The sequence below is a fragment of the Hemitrygon akajei genome, chromosome 5 (assembly GCF_048418815.1).
Source record: "Hemitrygon akajei chromosome 5, sHemAka1.3, whole genome shotgun sequence".
Classification (NCBI taxonomy): domain Eukaryota; kingdom Metazoa; phylum Chordata; class Chondrichthyes; order Myliobatiformes; family Dasyatidae; genus Hemitrygon; species Hemitrygon akajei.
In genome coordinates this window covers 176597951-176621071 of record NC_133128.1, presented here as the reverse complement: position 1 = coordinate 176621071, position 23121 = coordinate 176597951, and the positions used below count along the sequence as shown (strand labels likewise).

Genomic DNA, 23121 nt, shown 5'->3' with positions numbered 1-23121 from the left:
TCTTTTGGTACTGGAGTCTTCGGACCAAAGGAATGTCAGTAAAAGCAGAGTGTCTGCTGTTCACAAATGCACACAAGCAAGTAATGGTAATTAGCTTAGAAACCAGAGCCATTTGCATTCACTTTTTAAGCATTGAGACTGCACCGGGGGTTAATGCAGTCATATTCAATACAGTGGATTCTGCTCCAATGTCTTACAGTCTTATTAAAATGTACATTTTAATGTGACTATATTGATTCCCTGCTGAAATCCTACCCTTCATTCACAAAAGTGGACTTGGCTGAACTTATTGTTATGACTTGCTTCCGGACAGCATTCAAATCTGAATGATATTGTCAGGGGCATGTTTGCTCATCTCTGCCTTACTCACAGAACTTCGAACAATAATGGGCAACCCATGTCTTTTATTTTTAACTTCAAAGGTACAAATCCAAAAGCAAGTCAGAGAGCAAAAATGAAGTAAAGGGTCCCACTGCGACATGAATGTTCAACGGTATCCACAATTTAATAATTTATTGTTCTTCTCTGAGGTGTGTCAAAAAACAAACTTGGAAAAATTAGTGAAAATAGTGAAAAATTGACAATATTTACAAAGTAACAGCTACAACAGAACACAGTACTAGCTCTGTAAATATTCTTGTCCAGTGTGAACTCCTCGCAGCCCCTATCTCACTCCCTTACTGAGGGTGAAGAGCTCCTTTTTCTCAGCCACCAGGACATACCATCTTTAATTACTAACAGAGTTAACTTAAGACTACACATGAATTAGAATATGAAGCCTCCCACAATGTAATTACAATCATATTACAAAATCAAGTTACTTCACTTGTCCCTCCATATTTATTCTTGGGATTTGAAGCTCACCTCTCCCTTCCTAACTTTGGTTGATCTGCCTACAGCAGATTTGCTTGAATTCAGGGGCAAAGTTGTCCTAGCACCACACTAGCATCCTGGGCGACCTTCTGAGACTTGAGCTATTTTGTTCTCTCACAAGAAATCTCAATGCAAATTAGATCTGAGATTAGAGCAGGAAGATAAGCCCAAGATGTCCTTTTTAAAAGCCCTTAGTAAGAATATCAGTGCAATCTTAGAGAAAGTGGGGCACACTCAGTAATGAGGATCACAGTTAGGGGTGACATGGTCTTCCAGTAGCAGCTCCATTTATTCAGAGGCCCATCAAATCACCAGCACTTTCTCACAGAGGAACCTAACTGCACACTGCATTCACTATCCCCTCACCAATCATACCCACCTTCCTCAACCGTCCAGATTTGACTGGTGTTTGAGGTATCTGGCTGGAGCTTGTGATGGATGTTTTCATTTGCCTAAAGTCTATTCCTGCACGACTTTCTATAGCTATAGCAAGTAATCAAAGTTCAAAGTAAATTTATTTATCAAAGTATGTACATGTTACCTTATACTAACTTGAGATATGCTTTCATGCAGACATTTAGAGGAAAAAAACACAATAGAATTTTTGAAAGAAACTATACATAAAACAGAGAAAAAACTGAAACATCAATGGCAAGAGAAGACAAACTATGCAAATAAAAATAAGACTGAAAACGAGTTTAAAGAGACCTTGAAAGTGAGTCAGGTCAGAGTAGTGGTGAATGAAGTTACCCACACCAGTGTGGGACCTAAGGCTTCCGTAGCTTCTGCCTGAATGTAGCAGCGAGAAGAGGTCATGACCTGGATGGTGGTGACCTTTGATGATGGATGCTGCTTTCTTGTGGCAGCCCTCCATGAAACGTACTCAATCTTCATTTGATTGACTCAGCACAGAGTTCTGGCACAAGTTTACCCCAGTGAACTTTTCAGCCTCGGACCTCCCCCCGATGGATGTGTTTGAGGTTCACTGATACCTTACCTGCCACTTCCACTGTCATTCTCACTTGGCTCCCATCCATGACTTGCATGTCAGTCAGCTCCCTCAGGAAGATCGGGGCAAAAGTCTTCTTGGACTCCTGGAGACTTGCACTCTCTGCCTTTGTGGTGATGTTTCTCTCTGCAAAAACAATCCATAAATTGCATACACAATTTTAATCACATTTACACAATTAAATTTATGACAATCCATTAGAGACTTTTTAAAAGAGTGAAATCACAAGCAGGAGCAAAGTTCAATTGCTCGTAAAAATATCGAACTTAAACCATCTTGACCTCAACGAGGAAGCTGATGAGTGATTAATAAAACCATCACTTACAGTGCACTGGATTCTTGACCAATCTGCCACGTTGTGATCTTGCACCTTATCGTCTATCTGCACTGCATATTTTTCTCTGTAGCTGTTACACTGCATTGCTATCAGTTTACCCTGTCCTCCTACCCCAATGTATGGTGTAATGACCTGGTCTGCAGAAACAGTATGCAAGACAAGATTTTCACTGGGCCTCAGTATATGTGACAATAATAAATCAATTCCAAAAGGACAAAAATAATCTGCAGACCAAAAACATGACACCTTTATGACCTGCAAACACGAGAGATTCTGCCGATGCTAGAAATTCAAAGCACCACACACAAAATGCTGGAGGAACTCAGCAGGTCTTAGCCTGAAATGTCAACTGTTTACTCTTTTCCATAAAGAATAAACAGTTGATGTTTTGGGCCAAGACCTGCTGAGTTCCTACAGTATTTTGTTTGTGTTACCTAGATGATCTGTCATCCTTTTACTTCAGCACATCCCTCAATCCTTCTCTCTATTAACCGAGAGTTTGACAGTACAATTTTCACATGGAAAGTGACTGACAGTACCTTTAATGTGATCAGGATTTCTGGCCTGTGCTTGGCATTACAATAGTGCAGCAATCTGTGCTGGGGCCACATAGTCCCAGCAACTGAGTTTGATCCAGACCTCACTTGTACAATCTCCATGTTCTGTGGCCACAGAGAAGCAACCTGATTGCTTACTCACTCCTATAAATTGCCCCAGTATAGCTGGGTAGTGGAGAATCAGTAGGGTTGAGGGGGGTTGTTGAGGAACAGTGAAACATTGACATAGGGAGAGAATGGTTCACTGGGAATCATGTGGAGGAATGAGATGGATGGCTCTGACAGCTGGTACAAACTTCATGTATGAAATAGCTTCCTTCAATATCACAAGAAATGAGATAAGACAAACCTGAGAAACTTAAAACTGGCATTTGTTTCAGCTCTTCCCAGGACATGTACTTTAGGCAGTTACAGATAATTAGAAGTGGGAATAAAAGCTATTTGATGATGCAAGGCAGCAGGAGATAGCAGTTCATGTGTTGAAACGAGATCACTTCAATTTAGCTAACAATGCCATCCCAGCACAAGCTTAAGCTCTCCACTGTTGCAATCACTTTTACTCAGCCCGAGGATTCACCTTCCTCCCAAACCCCACACCTCTTCATTAACCTTCCTCCCAAACCCCTACCCCATCACTCTTCATTAATCTTCCTCCCCACCCCCCACCCCTCTTCATTAAACTTCCTCCCAAACCCCCACCCCATCACTCTTCATTAATCTTCCTCCCCATCCCACCCCATCTCTCTTCATTAACCTTCCTCCCAAACCCCACCCCTCTTCATTAAACTTCCTCCCAACCCTCACCCCATCTTTCATTAACCTTCCTCCCAAACCCCACCCTGTCTATCTTCATTAATCTCCTCTCAACCCCTATTTCCATCTTTCATTCACCATCCTCCTGACCCCATCTCTCTTCATTAACCTTCCTCCCCACCCCATCACTCTTTATTAATCTTCCTCCCCACCCCACCCCCATCTCTCTGCATTAACCTTCCTCCCAAGTCCCACCCCCATCTCTCCTCATTAGATTAGATTAGATTCAACTTCATTGTGCTGAGTACAGATACAAAGCCAATGAAATGCAATTAGCATCTAACCAGAAATGCAAAGAATAGTGTTATTTACAAATAACTGCGAATAAAAAGTAAGTGCTACAGCACACCAATATAAAAGTACTGAGACAGTACAATATGGGTGCAATACTGCTTAGCGCTGTGATGTGAGGTTCAGCAGGGTCACAGCCTCAGGGAAGAAGCTCTTCCTGTGCCTGCTGGTGTGGGAGCGGAGGTTCCTGTAGCACCTACCGGATGGGAGGAGAGTAAAAAGTCCATGGTTAGGGTGAGGTGCATCCTTGATAATGCTTTTCACCCTGTCCAGGCAGCGTTTATGGTAGATGTTCTCAATGGTGGGCAATTGGGTGCCGATAATCAGCTGGGCAGTTTTCACCACATGCTGGAGTGCTTTGAGGTCCGATACGGGACAATTGCCATACCACACTGAGATGCAGTTGGTGAGTATGCTCTCAATGGTACAGCGGTAAAAGTCAGTCAGTATCCTGGGACAGAGGTGAGCTTTCTCGATGCTCCGCAGGAAATAAAGGCACTGTTGCACCATTTTGATCAGGATGGAGGAGTTCAGGGACCAGGTGAGATCCTCGAAAATGTGGACACCAAGGAATTTGAAGCTTGATGCATGCTCCACTACAGCTCTGTTGATGTAGATGGGGACATGAGTGTGGTTCCTAACATGATGATAAGTCCACAATGATCTCCTTGGTCTTCTGGCTGTTAAGGGGCAGGTTGCTGTCGGCACAGCACGCAGCCAGGTGCTGGACCTCATCCCTGTAGGCCGTCTCGTCATCCCCTCTGATCAGGCCAACCACCATGATCTCGTCTGCAAACTTGATTATGGAGTTAGAACCATGTACGGGAATGCAGACATAGGTGAAAAGGGAGTACAGAAGAGGGCTCAGCACACAGCCTTGAGGCATGCTGGTGTTCAGGGTGAGAGTGGAGGAGGAGAGGTGTGGCCAGACAGGATTTCAGATGTGATAGAACCAGTCTCTCAAAGCACTTTGCAATGATGGGCGTGAGTGCAACTGGGCGGAAGTCATTCAGCCCCGTGGCAATGGAATGCTTCAGCACTGGCACAATGGTGGCAATCTTGAAGCTTGTGGGGACAACTGCCTGGGCCAGGGACAGATTGAAAATATCTGTGAAGACCCCGGCCAACTGCCCTGCAGAGACTCTGAGCACATGGCCAGGTATTCCATCCGGACCAGCTGCCTTCCGTACATTCACCCTGCTCAGGGTGGCACACACATCGGAGGTGGAAAGTGAGAGAGGCAGTTCACCAGGTGGGAGATCCGCTTTGAGGGTGACCTCCTTGTTCTCTCGGTCAGTAATTGAGCTCATCAGGGAGGGAAGCAGAGCTGGAAGGGGGCACAGTACTAGGTGGTTTGAAGTCTATAATGACCTGTATGCTACTCCACATGCTCCAGGGGTCTGAGGAGTTGAAATGCTCCTCGATCCTCTGTTTGTATGTGTGTTTAGCCTGAAAGATTCCCCTCTTCAGGTTGACCCTGGCTGAGCTTCCTCCCAACCCCCACACATCTCTCTTCATTAACCTTCCTCCCCACCCCATCTCTCTTCATTAACATCCTCCCCACCTGATTCCTCTTCACTAACCTTCCTCCCCACCTCCACCCCATCTCTCTTCATTAACCTTCCTCCCCACCCCATCTCTCTTCATTAACATCCTCCCCACCTGATTCCTCTTCACTAACCTTCCTTCCAATCCCCACTCCATCTCTCTTCATTAACCTTCCACACCACCCCACCCCATCTCTCCTCCTTAACCTTCCTCCCCACCCTATTTCTCTTCATTAAGCTTTGTTCCCACCGTATTTCTCTTCATTAACCTTCCTCCCCACCCCCTTGTCTCTTCATTAATCTTCCTCCCCATCCTACCACTATCTCTCTTCATTAACCTTCCTCCCACCCCCACCCTCACACATCTCTCTTCATTTACCCAAGCGTTCCACCAACTCTTGCACCAGGGTGACCTTGAGTCACATTTTTTCAGGTTGCCTCCCTGCTAAAACGAACTCCATTGCTTAGCATTGGAGCAACTTCATCCTCAGCTCGTCCTCTGCTTACAAACTGGTCGCAATTTTCCCAATAGATACTGCTTCAACTGATTTATATCATTAGTTTCTAATGGCCATCCTGTAAGCAATTCAAATATCAAAAAAGCTGCAGGTGCTGGAATTCTGAAGTCTGATGTAGATTCTCTGACCTGAAATGTTGACTGCATCTGTTTCCATAGATGCTGCCTGACCTAATTAATGTCACCAACGCTAATTGCTTTATTGTAAATTCTTCAGTTTAACTCCTTTACTCCAACATTCATAAATCATTTACAACAGAGGACAGTTTACCTGGATGAAAGCTATGAAGCAAATTTCCTTTAATTTCAATGATAACGATGAAAGCATATGATTCTGAAACACCACTGAGATGTGTTTGAAAAATTTGAAAAATGAAGAGGATTACAAAAATGTTTGTGTTCCTTGCTATGACAATTGCAACTCCCAAGAAAGGTCTTGAAATAAATGGACTCTGGAAAATGTATGCTGATCTCGTTTACGGCATTGTGAAGTTTTAAGATATCCTGGACAGTGAAGACGACACTAGTGCTGCTTATTTATTAATGGTACACTTTAAGTTTTGTTGTGTTGTCATTCACAAAGGGATCCAGACTATCCGGAGCTATAAATCTCACAGAAATGATGGGCTGATATCAGATGGAAACATCATTGATAGTCCATGAATCTGGAGTAATTCAACTGTTGTGATAAAAACAGCCTGAATAGCTCTCAGAAATTAGTTCAGGTTTATTCACTGGGAGATGTAGCTCAGGGATAATCTTCATGTCCTCTACGACTATGTGACAGTATGAACCCTCAGACAAATCTAACTGCAAAGTCTGACACCCCTTTGTCCATCCACATAAGGCCAAGATGCACGGGCCTGTATTTTTATCCAGGTGAAGATAAAAATTCCCTCAATATAAAACAGTCACACATTCAACTTTCATTTTCATTATGTGTACCTGAAAGCCAATAAATTTATACATTAACACAATTCATTTTGAAACTCCAGAAACAGAAGATACTGTGCCCACTTCCAACCCTTCAGACTGCAGGAGACATTACAAAGAAAAGTGCACGCTTGCACGTCTCCATGATCCTAAGGAGTTCATCTTTCACCTTCTTGGAGAGGAATCAAAAAGGAACAATAACAACAACAAGCGGTATTTGTAGAGTAGTACTTCTAACACGATAAAGGTACCTTTGTCAAACAAAATTAAAAGAAAAAGCACAAACAGAATCAGGTTTATTATTTTGTGGCATCACTATGGTGCAATACATAAAAATGCACCATAAGTTTCAATATGAAATAAAAAATAAACAAATAGTGCAAGAAGACTAAAAAAGCGAGATGGTGTTCGTGGGTTATGGACTGCTCGGAAATCTGATGATAGAAGGGAAGAAGTTGTTCCTAAATTTTGAATGCGCATCTTCAGGCTCCTATACTTCCTCTTTGATGATAGTAATGGGAAGAGGGCATGCTCTAGCTGGTGAAGGTTCTTAATGATGAACGCCACTTTCTTTAGGCATGGCCTATTGAAGATATCCCTCACTGGTGGGTGTGTTATTATGTGTGTGCGTAATAAAGAACTACAGTTCCCAGCATGCAATGCAGGTTGTCCACCCGGAACCAGAAGGGACGGTGGTGAACGAGTTGTGCACGCTCTTGGCTGGCTGGAGTATCCCAAGTAAAATGTGTTTGAGCTGAAGCCATTCTGTAAGAAAACAATGTGTTAGTTTTTTTACCCACATAAGTTTGTCTTTATTAAGAACAAACATAACATGGTGTCAGAAGTCGGTGTAAGGTCTAAACACAGAGTGTAAATGAATACCTCAAGCGATTGATAAAGAGACGCTTGTTCCAATGGAGAGAAGCTGCCGCCCAGAGAGTACGTTGTGTCTGAAAGTTGCCGATGTTCACCGGGTTCCCCAAGAGAATACCAGATGAGAGCTGAAAATTCTGTAATAGATAATCTAAGTGCTTCCATGGCTATGCAGGTTACTGGCAATTTAATCGTCAACTGGAAATATTTCAAACAGCAACTTAATATATACTTAGCGGTCAGTAGAGCTGGGGATGTGGATGAAAAATTGAAAGTGAATACCTTTCTGCACGTAATTGATGAAGATGCTTTGGACATCGATTACAGCTTTCAAATTGATGAGACGAAGTTTACATTGGATGCTGATGACAAAATTTGAGGAATATTTTGTCCCAAGTAAGAACATCATGTTTGAAAGACAAAAATTCTTCTCCTGTGACCAGAAACAAGGTGTTTGCTTTGACCAACACTTAGCTGAGATTCACACACTGAGTAAGTCCTGTGAGTTTGGAGATTTGAGAGACAATAAAGTTAGAGGAAAAATATTTTGTGGAATCCCAGATAATGGACAAAGTGAAAGCTTGCTCAGTGAAAAAGATTTGACACTAGAAAAGACTGTGAATATGTGTAGGGCAGTGGAGACCACATGAGCACAAGCTAGTGACCAGCACAGGGCAGAAACAACAGTGCCTGCTGTGAAAATAGAGGGGCAGAGCACAAGGCGTTTCCCGAAGCAACAGCATAGTGAAGAGGTAGGATCAAATAGTAAATGTCGCAAATGTGGAGGTAGGCACATCCTAAAAAAGTGTCCTGCTTATGGAAAGCCCCGCAATAACTCTGGGACGAGGAATCATTTTGCAAAGTGCTGCAAAGCTACCAAGAGAAAGGTGCACACAGTTGCTGAGGAAATGGAGGAAGTCTTTGTGGGTTCTCTACAGACTGTGGGTGCCGGTAAAACAGAATGGATTGTTCCAGTTGTGGTGAACTACATATACCTGTCTGGACACGCCCCCCCCGCTGACTGCTCCTGTGGCTCCTCCCACTGACCGTGGCTCCTCCCACAGACCCCGGTATAAAGGCGATTGAGGCCTGAGCCCTGCCCTCAGTCTCCAGGATGTAGTATGGTGGTCAATTGCTGCTTGTTCTTTCTTCCAGTCAATAAAAGCCGATATCTCGCCTCACGTCTCAGAGAGAGTTATTGTTGGTGCATCACCAGTGACTGTGAATGAGACAGTAATTCCATTCAAGCTTGACATCAGAAACAGGTAACACTGCTTTCTGTGGATGATTACAAGACTCTCAAAGTATGGAGCAAATTTTACCCAGTGAAGTTAAAAGTGACAGGCTATACTGGAAAGAACATTCCAATAAAAGGAGGCTGTATAGTGACCTTCAAGCACAAGGGGCAGAATGGAAAGGCACAGGTACTGATAATTGAAAAGTGGGTACAGCCATTATTAGGCTTGACTGCATGTGAAAAGCTCAACCTGGTGAAAAGAGTTTTCACTGTAGCTTCACAGAACAAAGATGATCTCACTTCACTCATGGAAGAGTACACAGGTATCTTTGAGGGACTCCGATGCTTACTTGGGTAACTCGAGAAACTCGTAACAGCATCAATGAGAGATCCAGAGAGGTTATGCAAGAGAAGCACAAGAACTCCACTTTCCATTGACATCCGTACTAGCTACACTGGCATGACAGTCAGGATGCCGGTGTTGAACAGAATGATCATGAAGATGTCACCAATCTTGCTTCCGCATCATGCAGCTTTGGTTCAAAATCTGTCTCATTGACTTCTAGTTGAAGAGTGGAAATCAAAAATGTCTCCACAATCCTCCCCAAAGTCGAAAAGGAAAAATAAAAAGGAAGACGTGGAGACCACACAGACCCAAAGGTCAGAACAACAGCAACAGTTCAACACAAATCAGCAGGAGGAGTTGCTATCTGTGATATGCAACCAGTAGAAGGAGCTCTGTGAATTGAGATAGAATCAACTGGAACTTGTGCACAGACGCACTGATCACATGGATACAGTTCAGAGCTCCATTACGAGGCACGCGGAGTAAACTATGGTCACACATCAAGAACAAGAACAGAGATGAACAGATAGTATCTTGGAAGAAGGATGTGAAAGAAATGAACATGTAGATCAGAGCTCTCAGAAGGACACTGGTATTAATGCAGCAGGTGAAAGCAAGACATCTGTGGAATCAAGTAACAGTCCAAAAGGGATCATTAAGCCACCACAGAGACAGATTGAGTGTGACTGAGTGAATGGGGAACACTATTTGCTCATTACAATTGACGTTAATGTAAATATCTTTGTGGGAAAACATTTGAATTTCTTGCAGGTTTATGAGGGCACAGGTTTATCTTCGGTTTTTCTTTAAAGGGTAAAGATGTGTTATGTGTATGGATAATAATGAACTCCTGTGTGGGCAGTTCACCCGGAACTCAGAACTGACATTGGTGAACAGGTCACACATGCTCTTGGGAATGTCTTGAGTAAAATGTGGTTGAACTGAAGCCATTTTGTAAATAAACAATATGTTAGTTTTCTACCCGGGCAAGTTTGTCTTTTTTGAGAATAAACATAACAGCGGGAGGCTCATGCCCATGATGAACATGGCTTTTACAATCCTCTGCAGCATCTTCTGATGCCATGCACTGACGCTACCATACCAGATGATGATGCAACCAGTCAAAAAACTCTCCACAGCACATCTGCATAAACTTGCTAAAGTCTTCATTGATATACCAAATCTCCTCAAACTCATAATGAAACGTAGCCATTGGCTTGCCTTCTTCATAATTGCATCAATATGCTGGACCCAGAATACAGATGTTGACTCAGGAACTTGAAACTGCTCACCCTTTCCACTGCTGACCCGTCAATAATGACTGGTGTGTGCTCTCCTGACCTCCCCTTCCTGAAGTCCACAATCAGTTCCTTGGTCTCACTCGTGTTAAGTGCAATAGAGCCAGATAACAAGAAGTAGATTTAAATCTGGACAGTGAGGGAGAAAGGCAAAAACGTTCAGGACAGGGAAGGGAAGTCAGTGTTTAGAGTCTTGGCAGCAAATGTTTTGCTCCTGATGGTGGAGTGATTATAAACAGGGATGCTCAAGAGGCCAGAACCGGAGGAGTACAACTATCATGTGGAGATTGAGGAAGTTACACAATCAGGGTGAGTGTACGGTTACAAAATAGTTTAAAAACAAGAACATAGATTTTTAAATCATGGCAGGATGCAACCTTTATCTCTTTGTTGCTGGTTAAATCAAATGTAGCATAAATTAGATGTTATTAACAAGAGAGGAGGGAGAGAAAAAAGAATATTCAATGCCCCCTTTCTGTGGAGCTTGAAGCATAAACGGAAAACTCTGTTAAAATTCTAATAGAGGGCTGGGATTCAGACACTAGGAAACAGGCAGCAGTTTCAAAACATACTGAACAATTTGGTGAAAATGTATCAGACACATTAAAACCTTTATATGAAGATGTGGCATTTTAAGTATGGGGCTATTTGCAGCCCCAAGCCCCCTTGCAAACCAGACAGCTAACAGTGAATCACTGAGGGGCAATGGTAACAGGGCGAGGATTGTGCCTTCTCCCTGGACACCCAGGACCAGCTGGTGCAGTTTCTATTTGCTTCTGTGAATATACAGATAATTGCTTAAGGAGCATCTGGTTAAAAGTATCAATTACTGTCTTTAGCTGCCATTGTACTTAACAATCGGCAAAGTGACAGTATGCATGAAGTGGTGGCCCTTTGAGGGAATACCAGTGGCAAAAGCACAGCTCCTGACAGGGGAACGGTAATAATCACAGAATGTAGAACAGTACAGCTCAGGAACGGGCCCCTCTGCTCACAACGTCTGTGCTGACCACGACACCAAACTAAATCAATCTGCCTGCACCCAATCCATACCGTTCCTTCCTCTGCACATACACGCCTTTCTAAATGCACCATTCTGCCTGCTCCACATTCTCCACCAGAGGCAACCACTCCTTTGTGTAAAAACAAACAAACCCCACACTTCTTGTTTAAACTTTCCCCCAGGAGCAAGGTTGCATCTCCTGGCTCTGCCACAAGGATAAAATGGGTTCCCTCACTGGTTCAGGTGTGGGCTCCATGTGCCATGCAGTCAGTAAACTATGGCTATTAAATGGGAACCACGCTGATGCTTGGTGACTGGAAGCTGGTTTGCAGCTATACTGAGAATGACAGAGAAGGATGTAATATTGCGGTTTTACAAAGCACTGATCAGACAGTACTTGGAGCATTGTGAGCAGTTTTGGGTCCCTTATCCAGGAAAGGGTCCAGAGGAGGCTCACAAGAATTACCCTGGGGATGAAAGGGTTAACACAGGAATGTTTGATGGCTTTGGGTCTGTACTCGCTGGAATTTTGAATGAGGGGAGATCTCATTGAAACCTACAGAATATTGAAAGGCCTAGATAGAGTGGATGTGGAGAGGAGGTCTCCTATAGCGAGGGTCTAGTACCAGAGGATCCAGCATCAGAATACAAAGGCGTCCATTTAGGACAGAGATGAGAAGGAATTTCTTAAGCCAGGTGTTGAATCTGCGGAATGCATTGTCACAGATAGATGTGGAAGGCAAGTCACTGGATATATTTAAAGTAGAAATTGATAGGTTTGTAATTAGTTGAGGGGGAGGGGGTGGGAAAGAGGGCGGCACGAGAGAGGTGGGGGTGAGGGGGGTGGAGAAGTGGGAAGAAGGAGAGGTGGGGAGAAGAGGGGAGAGAGGTGGGAGAAGGGGGAAAGGAGGGGAGAAAGGGGGACAGAGCGAGAGAGAGAGAGGGGGGGGATGGGGAGGTGGGGGCAAGAGAGAGAGAAAGAGAGGGAGGGAGGGGTGGGGCCAGAGAGAGAGAAAAGGTGAGATGGGGTGAGTGAGAGTGAGAGAGAGAGTGAGTGAATGAGAAGGGGCGAGAGAGAGAGAGAGAGAGGGGGGGGAGGGAGGGGGTGGTGTCAGAGAGAGAGGGAGAGAACGAGGGGGAGAGAGAGGAAGGGGGAGGTAGAGAAAGAATGGCAATTATATACAGAGAAATATTTCTTAAGTGAATATTAACATTCTCACCTGAAATTTTATGTTATAAATGTTAACTGCTTGCTGCCTGCACTTATGTCACCAATAATTTCCATGTTGATTCATGGGTGAACAGAATTTGCTTTAAATACTTGGGGCTTTGAATTAATTCACCCAGCATTTTCACTATTATCAAACATAAGTGATTTTCCTACAAATATCACTGCATGATTCAATGCTAAGAAATAGGTAGAAGACAAGATTTTAGAAATGCAGGTCTGAGGATTTTAATTATGAAAAGCTTCAGGTTTCTGGAGTTCAACATCTCAGAGGGTCTATCCTGGGCCTAACACACTGATAAAAACATGAAGAAGGCTGCTTTCTTCAAAATTTAAGGAGATTTGTTATGGCATCACAGCCTTTGACAAATTTCTATAGATGTAGAGTGGAATGCATTTTGATTGGCTGTATCGTGGCCTGGTATGAAAACTCCAGCGCACAGCAACACAAAAGGCTACAGGGAGTGGTTATTTCATCCAGTTCCTTCATTAGTCACAGCTCTCCCCACCATTAAGAACATCTACAATAGGCAATATTGCAGGAAAGCAACAGCAATCATTCAGGACCCGTGTCAACCCAGGCCATACCCTACTCTGGTGGCTGCTATCGAACAGGAAACACAGGAGCCCGAAGAGCCACAGCTCATGATTCAACAGCAGCTTCTTCCACACCGCTATCGGGTCTTGAACCAGCCTGAAAAATGTTAATTCTGCCTTGGAATACATTTCCCTCGATTTGCACTTCCGTCATTATGTCTATTTCTGTCTATTTAGCCATGCAGGTTATGTATAATTTAAGTTAATTTCAGTTGATGTAATTTATTTTGTCATGTTTTAATGTACTGTGTGGCTGCCCGTGTCAATAAACTTGAACTTAATAATTGCGCAATGAATAATTGGTAGGATCGCCCATCCTGCCAACTCAAATATAATTCTAATATGCATTATGGATGGACCGAGGCACAGAAGACCATGTAGAGGAATTCTTGAACAATACCAGACAACACTACGATTTATCAAAATGATTGCTTTGAATGTGGGTTCTTTTATCATTGAGACTGCAAAGGCTAATATTCATTTGGTTCACAAGCAGCAATCTACAACTGTTATTACAAAGTAGGACTGAAGAGTCTCTTCAGGATACTGACGACTTAGTAGACTTATCAAAGTGACACTTCACACAAAAGTGATTAGAAAGTATCTCTGCTCAGACCAGGTACTGATACTCCCTGCCTTGCTCCAGAAATCTAAACTAATTACGCTGAGTATTTCATGTTGAGCTTCATCTGGTGTTTTCATGTCTTGACTGAAAGTAAAGCCAGAACCAAAAATCAAGGCAGAGGTGGAGCAGCTTCTGTTTCAGATCAGTGGTACTTCTTCAGAAACAACTACCATTGGAAACGTTAGGAAAAGACCGTTTGAGATATACAGCAGACTTAACATTTATCCAATTCTGTGATTGCCGCTTCTCAGAAGATGGGAAGCTGACAGGGGTGGGAGTAAAAACACAACCTGCAAGTCCTTGTATAAGGTTATTTTTTGGGAAGTTTCTCTGCATCATGCTGCTGGTTACACCTGAGATTGCCGTTACTATGGAAATTGTTTGACGTTCATGTCTGGCTTCAACTGTAAAACTGGTGCTCTACAGAACGCAATGTGGGAAGTGGACAATTCAGAAGCTTTTAATATCTATGACATTAAGAATTCACTAAATTAATTCTCCATATAGCCATATTATACCCCATGTAGAACTGCTTGATGCTGACATGGAATATTACTTACTGCCCGCGACCCCGCTGGGTTTTAGGGCAGTGATGAAGGTCCTCCATCTCTGACAGTGTTCAGGGCTTCCTTCATCGTGTTCATAGCTCAGTTTTCACTACTGTCAGTCATGCAAGTCTCAAGTGGAGACTCAGGAATACCGTAGCACAGAGATGTAGTAGGATTCTTCGTTGCTGCTTCCATAACAATTTTGTTTTACCAGTCAGTCTGTTTAGTCCTGAGCTGAACCCCCGAACCCAGAGGAGCGGTGGGCCACTCTTAGCCTGGCCTCTACCCTTTGACCTGTTTGGCATGGGTGACCCTACCAAGAGCCAAAGCATAAAGCCTTGACTCCAGCCAACATAGCTCTCCAGGTCATTGAGGCAAGCAAGCCTCCAAACCATGACAAGGTTGTGATCTTCTTGGACATTCTTAGAAATGTAAAAGAAATTCAGCCCATTAGTCTCAACTTTTAATAAGTGAGAAGCAAGCTCCAAAATTAGCTTATTTAAAAGGTGAATACATAATCATTAGATAGACATAATAGGAAAGAGTCTTTATACTGAGCTGCAAGTCATTCATTTACAATTGCATTGCTTCCAAGGTGCGTGCCTGTTGTTATTAATAATGAAGCTAAGAGACAGAATTTGACATGCTCTTACAATGCTGCACAAACATTAAGATGTGATCCTGTTACTTTGAATTGCTGATGCCTGAAGAAGTGAAATCTTATTTATGCTAACAGCAAGCACTTAGGGAAAGTGTTTGGAAACCTGAATAGGTTCTCATTTTCAAATATCGCCTGCCAAACAATGGCACCAGCTGACAATTCAGAGAGAAAGTTATTTTATTACTGGAGGGATCATACTAGAAAGACCCAAGCACATCTTACTCAGCAGCTGCGATTGACCATTTATGGTATTTGAATGCAGTACTGGCAGCGAGGATAATAGGCATTATGTGCTGAGCATAAGGCTTTAACTCCTCGTGAACTCTCCTGCTCAGAAGAGGGAGAATACTCCAAACTCCAATTAATCTTGATGATAGATTCTCAGTACTTCTTCAAACTGATTTCCATTTTAAGATGCTTTCTGGCAGTGGCATTCCCAGAATGGCTGGAGGGAAAGAGGGCTAGTATGACAATGGCAAGAGGGAATAGTGGCTTTGAAAATATAGCAATGTGCATTTTCATAATTTGTGGCACAGACATTTGAGAAGTACATTGAGTGGTCCTTCCTCTGGTCTTTTTTTCTCAATCCTTTGAGTTGAAGGTAAAAGTTGGAACCAACATCGAAACATTTGGCACAACAGAATCTTTTTTTTTCAGCAAAATATTTAGGTTTTTCATTACAGTCACAGTTACTTGCTTTGACTAGATTGCTATATGCAGATTAGAGTTATTTTTGTGCAGTTTACCTAAGCAAATCCTCAGAAATTCTATACTGAAAAATTCTAATAGGACTGTTTATTTTATACTCAACCATTACCACAATCCCAGTAACAACAATGTGGGTGGCTGAAGTAAATCCTTTGATTTCCTTGGTTAAGTTGGTATTTTCATATTTTAGCACTACTATTGTCATTTTATATTATGCTTGAAGAGCAATGTATGTCTTGAGAAAAATAATTTAATTTGTTTCAGAACCAGTCAATTGCAGAAATAACAGACATAGTTTATAATTAGCAAAACAATATTACAATATATCATACAAACAGAACAGTTTGACAGATAGTACTGGTTCAAATCAACCAACCTAACACTCATTCTTATATACTAGAATAAATCTCTGAGCTCTTTACTTTAGATAGTTCTCTGTAAGAGAGTAACATTTATTTCAGAGAATCATCTGGTTTTCTCACATTGTTTCTACAACTTATTTGTATATCTAAAATAATATAAGAAGGCATCTGGAGGAAAGACAGTTGATTTATTTTCTCTCTGCTGGGCAAGGCAACTGGGTGTGTTGAGAGAGACAGTGAGGTCTGAATGTTTGATAATTACGAATGAGTAGAAGTTACTGCCATCTGCTGGGCAGGAAAGTTCACAGCTTGTGATCTGCAGGGGATCAGTTTCATGTGTTCTGGAAGCATCCAAGAATGAATACTTACAGCGAAAAAATAAAGTTTTGCAGTAAAAGCCAGGTCTTCTTTAACACCTCCATTTTGTATAGCGATTCTTAACAACAACAATGTTCATGCCAAATAGAGGTTGCCTTTTCAAAACCAGTGGTGTAGAGGGCAAAGAGTTGCTGTGTGAATATCTTGAGGCATACTATTTTCAGGTGGCCACATATAAAATTTCATGGTTTAGAATGATGACAGAATAATGGCAGGATGCAAAACAATTGACAAGGGAAATACTTCCATAATCGTCTTTCAAAAATGTTTTCTTAATGATCACCAGCCCTAAAGATTATGCTGTTAAAAATAAGTATGTGAAGTCTAGTTATTGATGATCATAAGACCATAAGATATAGAAGCAGGATTAGGCCATATGGCCCATCAAGTCTGCTCTGCCGTTTCATTATGGTTGATCCATATTCCCTCTCAGTCCCAATCTCCTGTCTTTTTTCCGTCTCCCTTCATGCTGATGGGCTGAATGGCCTAATTCTACTCCTACGTCTTATGGTCTTACCCCCTGATTAATCAAGAACCTAAAATATACCCAATGTCTTAAATGCATCAAATGGCTTGGCGTCCACAGCTGCCTATGGCAACAAATTCCACAGATTCAGCACCCACTGGCTAAAGAAATTCCTCCTCACCTCCGTTCTAAAAGGATGCCCCTCTATTCTGAGGTTGTGTTCTCTGGTCTTAGATTCACCCACCATTGGAAACATCCTCTACACTTCAACTCCATCGAGGCCTTTCAACATTCGATAGGTTTCAATGAGATCACCCCCTCATTCTTCTGAATTCTGGTGAGTACAGTCCCAGAGCCATCAAACGCTCTTCATATGACAAGCCTTTCATTTTTGTGAACCTCCTTTGAACCCTCTCCATCAAAAGTTGGAATATCCCATAATTGCACAATAATTTAGACTTCAAAAATCAAACCAAAAGCGGTTACTGATTTCACTTGTGTCATACAATTGAAATAGGTCAACTTAATTAGTTCATTTTTAAAATGATACCTGCGTGACATTGCTTGAGGACTGGAGAGTGGCTCAATCAAAAGGAGCCCTTATCAAACAGATTTGGCTTCAGGACCTGCTGGTGAGATTTCCTCCAGAAAATGACAAATCTACCACAGGGAATTGCGTATTACTTAAAGTGGTGTGCTGACTAAAAATGAAATGGATAGAGAGGCAATCATAAAGTGGCTTGACACAGCAAAAACACTGAGATATGGCAAGTTGCTTGAGTGAAATAACACTGCGGCAGTTAGGATTAAGTATCCTCAGAGAACAGATATTTACCACTGATGTGCAGTGTTGTAAAGACCATGTCAAGAAGTCAAGGGTTTGTCTTTTCACCCACATCCCAAACTGGCACTGAAGTGATTGGTCATTGAGAGTAACTGCCAGCAATTCATTGCTTCAGAAATCTCTACATTCCAAAACAAAATTAAATTACCAGTTTAATTGCAGCTTTCCCTTGCAAGGCTATTATAGAGGAAATTGTTTAACTATTCAAACAGGAATCTTTAAAAAAAATAATAATTTTGATTAACGGAAGTTGAATTTGTCTTTCCAGTAATGGCTGGTCTGTTGTCCACCGCCCTTCAGAAATGCCTTTCACTCCATATTGGGAAAGTCATATTGCAGAAATATTTTGATAGCATTAGTTGAGGCATTGCTTCAGATTATTTGGCTAACACACTGAGTAAACAAATCCAGCAGAAATTCCAGCCTGACAAAAGTCAAATGAACTATCATGAATTTATGGTAATATAAAATATTGGATATTATGACAAATGTACTTAGGATGACTTGGTGGTGAAGCAACCAGGGCCTGTAAAGCATCTATCAGAGTTGCAGGCAAGTCTGACATTTTTTTCAAAGATGAAATCAAGCAAGAATATCAAGTGAGAGAGGGAAAGGGATAGATGAAATGAAGGGAGCTGAGAATGGAGAGTTGGAAAGGATCAGATCACGAGCCTTCCCTTCTCACCTGCCTTTGGAAAGGTAGAAACCAGGTTGTATACAGTTTGCCCAGATTCTTATGAGCACGTGACCACAGATGGAGCCTGAGTGAGGGTGGGAAGAGGTGAAGCCTCCTCACTGACGGGGAATTACTTGATGCAGTCTCCACTGTCTGCAGGGGAGCTCAGAAACTATGTGCTGAAGATCTCACTCTCATCTGAACACGACAGCGTAAATGTTCCTTTCAGATTACTCCCCCGGTTTCAAAAACAACAGCAAAGTGTTTATATAGTAACTCTCTACTGTGTTTCTCAGGAACATTATCAATCCAATTATGAGAAGCACTCTCTTGGGGAGGCTGCTAGGTGTGCATAATGATATTAAATGACATACAATGCTCGAATGACGTCACCGTTTCTTAATTCTACCAGATACACTAGAGACCATTGAAGCATGCCTTAATTAACGAAGGCATTTCTTTCACCTAAAGAGTTGAAACATACTTGGAATCCATCTTTTACCAGATATAAGTCTTCTTTAGGTTTCCAACAGAACTAGCGGCAGTCTCTGCCCTCCTCATCCACCCTGCACCAGCCCCACCTCCCCCAACCACTACGATGCTCTGGCAACCCCTTCCATTATTTGCCCAATTCGCCGTATTGATATCTGTTTGAATCCCCAATCATACAGCCCAGTCTCCATGCTTCTCCCTTGCCAGGATTCTCTCTCAGACACTTTGTTCCTTCCTCTGAACACATCCCCGTGACCTTCTCTCCATCTCCTCAACTTCCCACCTGACAATCCTTCACTTACCTCTGCAATCCTCTCGCCAATCCACATCCTCTGTGATCACTGCTGTTGGGAGATCTGAGGAAAGGACATACTTCACCACTCTCAAATCTCTGGGCTTGGGCATGGGATGAATGTCCTCTAAGGACTCTGTCTATACTTCTCACTGCCTCAGTAAAGCAGCCAGTGTAGTCAAAGTCCCCCCATCCACAGTGTAGATTAGATAGATATCTATTCCAAAATAAATGCAAAGAGCAGCATCCCAAAAGCCTTTGCCCTTTCATTCGAGTGGGGCTATGGACCAGAAATTCATCCCTATCTAATGTCTGCTTCATGATGCCACTCAAACCATCGTCTTAGCCGATGGGTACAAGTAGACCCAAGCTCAGTACAAAATGGTATGTCATTCCCCTCTTAATTCTATCAGTCTTTCTCATTTCCAACAAAACTCTTGCTGATATAGAGCTAACTGACCAGGACGAATGGGGTGCGCTCAACCTACAGTACGTAGACATCCTTGCTATATATATGTGCCTCAGACTTTTGCACAGTACTATATGTTTCTAACATTCGAGAACCAGGTCAACTCAACTTCAGTTACCTAGCTACAATGTACAGACAATACCTATCCAAGCACTCATTCCACTGCTTCTATGAACTCACTTCTGAATGTATATTGCATTTTAGAGTAGGCAGTACCTCTGTTTCACTCTATTGAGGTCAACCTCAATATGTTACTGCTGTTGGCTTTTTGCTTGGGAGGGGCTTGGGGGGTTAGAGGTAAGATGCTTTAGTTGCCGTGAACGGGTGGCGATCTGTTAAGCTTTTGTGTGAGGGAGAGGTTAGGGGGTTTGGGGCTTTCAAGTTTTGTTTCTCTTTCTTTTTCGTGTGGGAGGGGGCATGTTTTTTCTGTATTTTATGGCTATCTGGATAAGACAAATCTCAGAGTTGTATTCTGCATACATACTTTGATAATAAAATGAACCTTTGAACCTTGCCTCAGTGTAAAATTTTAATCACTGTTCAGCTTCTCTCTTTTAGACACTATACTGAGCTCTTTCATATTATGACCATGATTAGATAAATATTTGCCCATGATGAGGTGTTAACTAAATCTGACTTATTACTCAATATTAGATATAAAGTATATGAGAAGGAATTCACTCTGAAGGACAATGGAGCATGTTTGAGGCTGCGAGCAAAGGTCAATGAGTTAGAAGTCTATGAAGAATACTGAGAGAACCTGAATAGATCGAAGTGGCTACATAAAAGGAAAATACTGTGTGGAAAAATGCTGGCATTCTGACAAGTCTTTGTACATATCAAGCATAGAATCAGACTGAAAGTAAACTTATATCTATAAATAAGTTATCAAAAAGGGGTTTAAAATGATAAACAAGGTGGTTTTTTATCTCTCTAAGAGTTTACAGTTCTGACCTCAATCATGGGATGTCTCCTGAAAGATGGTATTGAAGTGCAGATTAAGTCAGGAAGCTTTGTAAGCAAGTTAAATCATACAAACAACTCCAAATATAGCCTTTGGAATGTTTGGGAGTAAGTGAAAGTTTTTTTGAAGCTACTGTTGCAATTCAAGGACTACTGAAAATATTTTTTTTTGTTTAGTTTGATTAAAGGGAAAGGAAGAGTAAGAGAAAGGCTGGAACAAAGTTGTGTAAATAAGCTTGTTAGCAATTAGTCTGCATCAGTCAGTTGCATACCTTGCAGACTGCTTCTGATCACTTACCTTCCAGAAACAACAACTTAAATTTAAGTTGCTTTCACAAAAGAAAATCAAAATCAACAATACTATTGTTATAGCCAATGCCACATTGAAGAGAATTAACTGTAATTAATTTAGATGGTGTTGATTAGGATTTAGAATGAGTCTGCTCCATCTGCCAAAAGCAAGCTTCCCTGGTGGCCAATCATTTTAATTCCTATCCCCATTCCCACTCTGACAGATTGGTCCATGGCCTCCTCTTCTGCAGCAATGGACCCACCCTTAGGCTAAAGGAGCAACAGCCTCCAACCTGATGGCATAAAGATCAATTTCTCCTTCCAACAGAAATCTATAGGAAACCAAAGAATGCTGGCAAATCCAATTTGGCACTGGGAGAATGTGCAAACTCTACACAGTTAACACCAGAGATCAGTATTGAATCCGGGTGACTGGAGCTGCACAACAGACACGCCAACTGTGCTGGCAAGGGATGGTCAAGAGACGTGCAAGAGATACCCTAGGAATAGCACAGAACAAGTTACTGGGTTATTTGTCCTATCCCATTATAGTGGAAAGTCTGCTACACTTGCACAATAATTTGCAATTAAACGTGCTGTAGATCGTTAGGATTGCTATGTAATAGTATGAAGAAGATCTTATTCCGTTACTGCCTTTTAACATCTCCACCCTGGAAAGGGAACATTGAAACTGCCTTGTCCCAATATACATCTGAAACATGCCCCTTTCTGAAGAGTAAGTAATTAAGTTGGAGAGATGAAAAAAAAATACTGAATAATAGAATGATGGACTAGTTACTCTTACATGGAATACTTGGGTAGTTTTAACTTGTAAGATTATCATCTTTTGCACATCTTGCAGCAAATGGATTTATAGATTTCCTTACCTTTTACCGTCACTTTAGCAGAGCAAGATACCTTTCCAAATGTGTTCTCTGCTACACAAGTATAAACAGCATCATCTTCTGGCAAAGCATCTTGTACAGATAATTTTGCTGTGCCACCTTCAAACGTGCTGTGCGCGTACTGGATGGGTTTGTCTGTGGATTAAGGAGAGAAATTTGAAACTGTACAGAAACTGACCTTAAGAGGAACCATGTAGCCGTTTTATTAAAGAATCATACTGAACTCTGCAAGCCCCATTTTCCTCCAAATGCAATGCACAATCTGCTTCCATTACACCCAACTACAATTGCTCTTTAAATACATTCTTACAGATACTGTAGCCTGTTAAATTATTTGCAGACTGGAAAAATGAACAACATCTACCTCCTTAGGGACATACAAAAGACTCTTAGATAAGCATCTGATGAAAGAAAATTGGAAGGTTATTGGCTGCATAGAACGGAAGGGTTAGATAGATGATCAAGTAGAGTAGAAGCTTGACACAACATCATAGGCTGAAAGGCCTGTACTGTGCTCTACTGTTTTATGTTCTATGTTCTTTCAGTCTGTTTTGGACTAGTAGTAGGTACACATTGATCCCAGGGGCATGGTTTGTGCCTCTGGTGAACTGTGTCCTCTCCAGGGCTCAAGCCTGGGTGGGAAGATTTGAAGAACTGGCTGTTGTCCATGCAGCGGGTTCTCCATCTCCACATCGCTGATGTAGTCCAAAGGAAGGGCAAGCACTGATACAGCTTGGCACTAGTGTTGTCGCAGAGATTGCCAGAGTGAAATTATAAACAACATCAAACTGCCCTAGGGACCCCAGTTCTGGATTTTTTCCTTGGGCTTTACTCCCTGTGGTGAACTACATATACCTGTCTGGACGCGCCCCCCCCCACTGACTGCTCCTGTGGCTCCTCCCACGGACCCCGGTATAAAGGCGATTGGAGACACCGCCTCGGTCTCAGTCTCCAGGATGCAGTGTAGTGGTCAATTGCTGCT

The 23121-nt window shown here is 42.2% G+C and overlaps 1 protein-coding gene across 1 annotated transcript in view; it reads right to left on the bottom strand.

Moving 5' to 3' along the window:
* The window catches only part of LOC140728505 (myosin light chain kinase, smooth muscle-like), a 341168-nt gene that overhangs the window by 106870 nt on the left and 211177 nt on the right, over nt 1-23121 (bottom strand). The window contains exons 11-12 of the mRNA XM_073047317.1: nt 22122-22274; nt 1871-2008 (exon numbers count right to left, since the gene is read on the bottom strand). Coding sequence (XP_072903418.1) covers nt 1871-2008; nt 22122-22274 — 291 coding nt within the window. The remainder of the gene's footprint in view (nt 1-1870; nt 2009-22121; nt 22275-23121) is intronic.